This window comes from Camelina sativa, chromosome 16 (assembly GCF_000633955.1).
Source record: "Camelina sativa cultivar DH55 chromosome 16, Cs, whole genome shotgun sequence".
NCBI lineage: Eukaryota > Viridiplantae > Streptophyta > Magnoliopsida > Brassicales > Brassicaceae > Camelina > Camelina sativa.
Genome location: NC_025700.1, coordinates 23,246,794 through 23,248,943, shown reverse-complemented (window position 1 = coordinate 23,248,943; position 2,150 = coordinate 23,246,794). Strand labels below are relative to the sequence as shown.

At 34.7% G+C, this 2,150-nt stretch overlaps 1 protein-coding gene across 1 annotated transcript in view; it reads left to right on the top strand.

The window, feature by feature from the left end:
* LOC104751983 (spermidine sinapoyl-CoA acyltransferase-like) overlaps positions 447-2,150 on the top strand; it is a 3,162-nt gene continuing 1,458 nt past the window's right edge. Inside the window, exons 1-3 of the mRNA XM_010474041.2 lie at positions 447-944; positions 1,106-1,348; positions 1,748-2,068. Of these exons, the coding sequence (XP_010472343.1) occupies positions 489-944; positions 1,106-1,348; positions 1,748-2,068 (1,020 nt within the window). The 5' untranslated portion in view covers positions 447-488. The remainder of the gene's footprint in view (positions 945-1,105; positions 1,349-1,747; positions 2,069-2,150) is intronic.

Genomic DNA, 2,150 nt, shown 5'->3' with positions numbered 1-2,150 from the left:
GAATTAGGACTAAAACTGTCTATCTTGGTATGGCAAAGGTAAGAATCGTAAGTAGAAATATATAAATCTTGTGAGGAGAGGTTTTGTTCGTGGAGTCATTTATCATAATCAAAATGCATTGCAGGTTATAGATTTGTTCATGTGTTCCAATTTTATCATGTATATATGATAGATTAGTTGTTCATTCACTATAGTAATAGCGTTTGATAAAAAAGAGAATACAATTTGAAATTTGTGCAAAAGAAAAAAAAAAAAATATATATATATATATATATCTAGAACCTTGAGAAAAAGTCTAATTTTTTTTTTTTGAATAAAAAGTATAAAATATTACTCTCCATTTCTCAAAAAAAAATCCCCTTTAAAAACAATCCCGTTCAAACTGCATTGGAAAGAATAATTAAAAGATATTCCAAAATCTAGATACCATGACGTTCTCTATAAAAGGCGAGGGTTATACTCTTTAAGGCATCAAAAATACTTAAGACATGCCAGTCCAAATAAGCTCATCGATCCCTTTAGTGGTCGAAAAAAAACTCACCCAAATGGTGAAACCCTCAGAACACATACCTCCTCAAACCCTTTCTCTTTCAACACTTGACAATGATCCAGACAATGAGGTCATTTACAAGACTATTTACGTTTTCAAAGAAAAGAAAGCTCTTGACGATGCTGACCGGCCGGAAACTTTGCTTAAGGAGGCTTTATCCGATCTTCTTGTGTGTTATTATCCACTCTCAGGGATTTTGAAGCGGTGGGAAAGTGATAGAAAGCTTCAATTGACCTGTGGGGGCGATGAAGGCGGTGTGGCATTCACGGTGGCTACTACAAATGTGGAACTGTCTTCCTTGAAGTATTTAGATAACATTGACTCAGATACGGCCTTGAAGTTCTTGCCTCATGAGCTCCAAGTGGAGGATGGTTATCGACCTTTTGCTTTGCAGGTACACAACCCTTTGATGTTCCATTATATAAGTACGAAATTAAGTTAAATGTCATGTTTAAACCTTAACACTTCGGTTATAAGACCAAACACTATTAACATCAGTTTAATAGTAGTAATAAACGATTAATGTTGTGAAAATAACAATGATAATGATCACAGGTGACCAAATTTAGGTGTGGAGGATTCACCCTAGGGATAGCGATGTCGCATGCAATGTGTGATGGATATGGACTAGGTCATACCATGTGTGCCTTGGCGGAGTTGGTTGGCGGGAAAAAGAAGCTGAGGGTGACGCCCGTTTGGGAAAGAGAAAGACTCGTGGGAAAGCCGAGAGAAGATGATCAACCTCCCTTTGTTCCTGTCTACACGGCAGTTTCGCCCTACTTACCTACGGATGATTGGGTAATATTATTAGATTGGGCTCAAGTTAATTGAGAAACAGACAAGAAACCAAGTACATAGGAATTGGGTTGTGAGGATTTTTCTTGATATTTTCATGTTTCTTTTTCTCACAAATTATAAGTTTAGTAGAAAAAGAAACAAAATACAAGGTACTCGCCAGAATCACACGATTTTTGCATATATTAATATAAGAAATCAGTACTACATATATATATATATATATTAGTAAATTAAGTTGCTAAAAATATAATTATTTTTATGACAAAAAAAATTATTTTGGATAAAACTGTTTATCAAAATTAGTTTTTATGAAAACCAGATACTTCAGTTTATTTTTAGGCTTTTAGCTACTTTTTATCTAACATATTTTTTTTGTTCCATGTTTATAATTGTAATCAGGTAACTGAAAATATAAATATTAGTGCGGAGAGCATAAGAAGGTTGAAAGAAGCTACATTGCGAGAATACGACTTCTCTAACGAGGCACCAACTACTTTTGAAGTTATCGGTGCTTATTTGTGGAAATCAAGAGTTAAAGCTCTGAGTTTAAATCAAGATGGTGTCACAGTGTTAGGTTTACCTGTGGGAATTCGAAAAGTCGTGGATCCGCCTTTACCCGATGGGTACTATGGGAATGCATACATTGATATGTATGTGCCATTAACCACAAGGGAAGTGGGAGAATTTATGATCTCAGACATCGTGAAACTCATAAAAAAGGTGAAGAAAAAAGCTCACGATAAAGATTATCTTCAAGAAGAGCTTTCAAACACTGAAGATATCATTAAGATGAATTTAACGA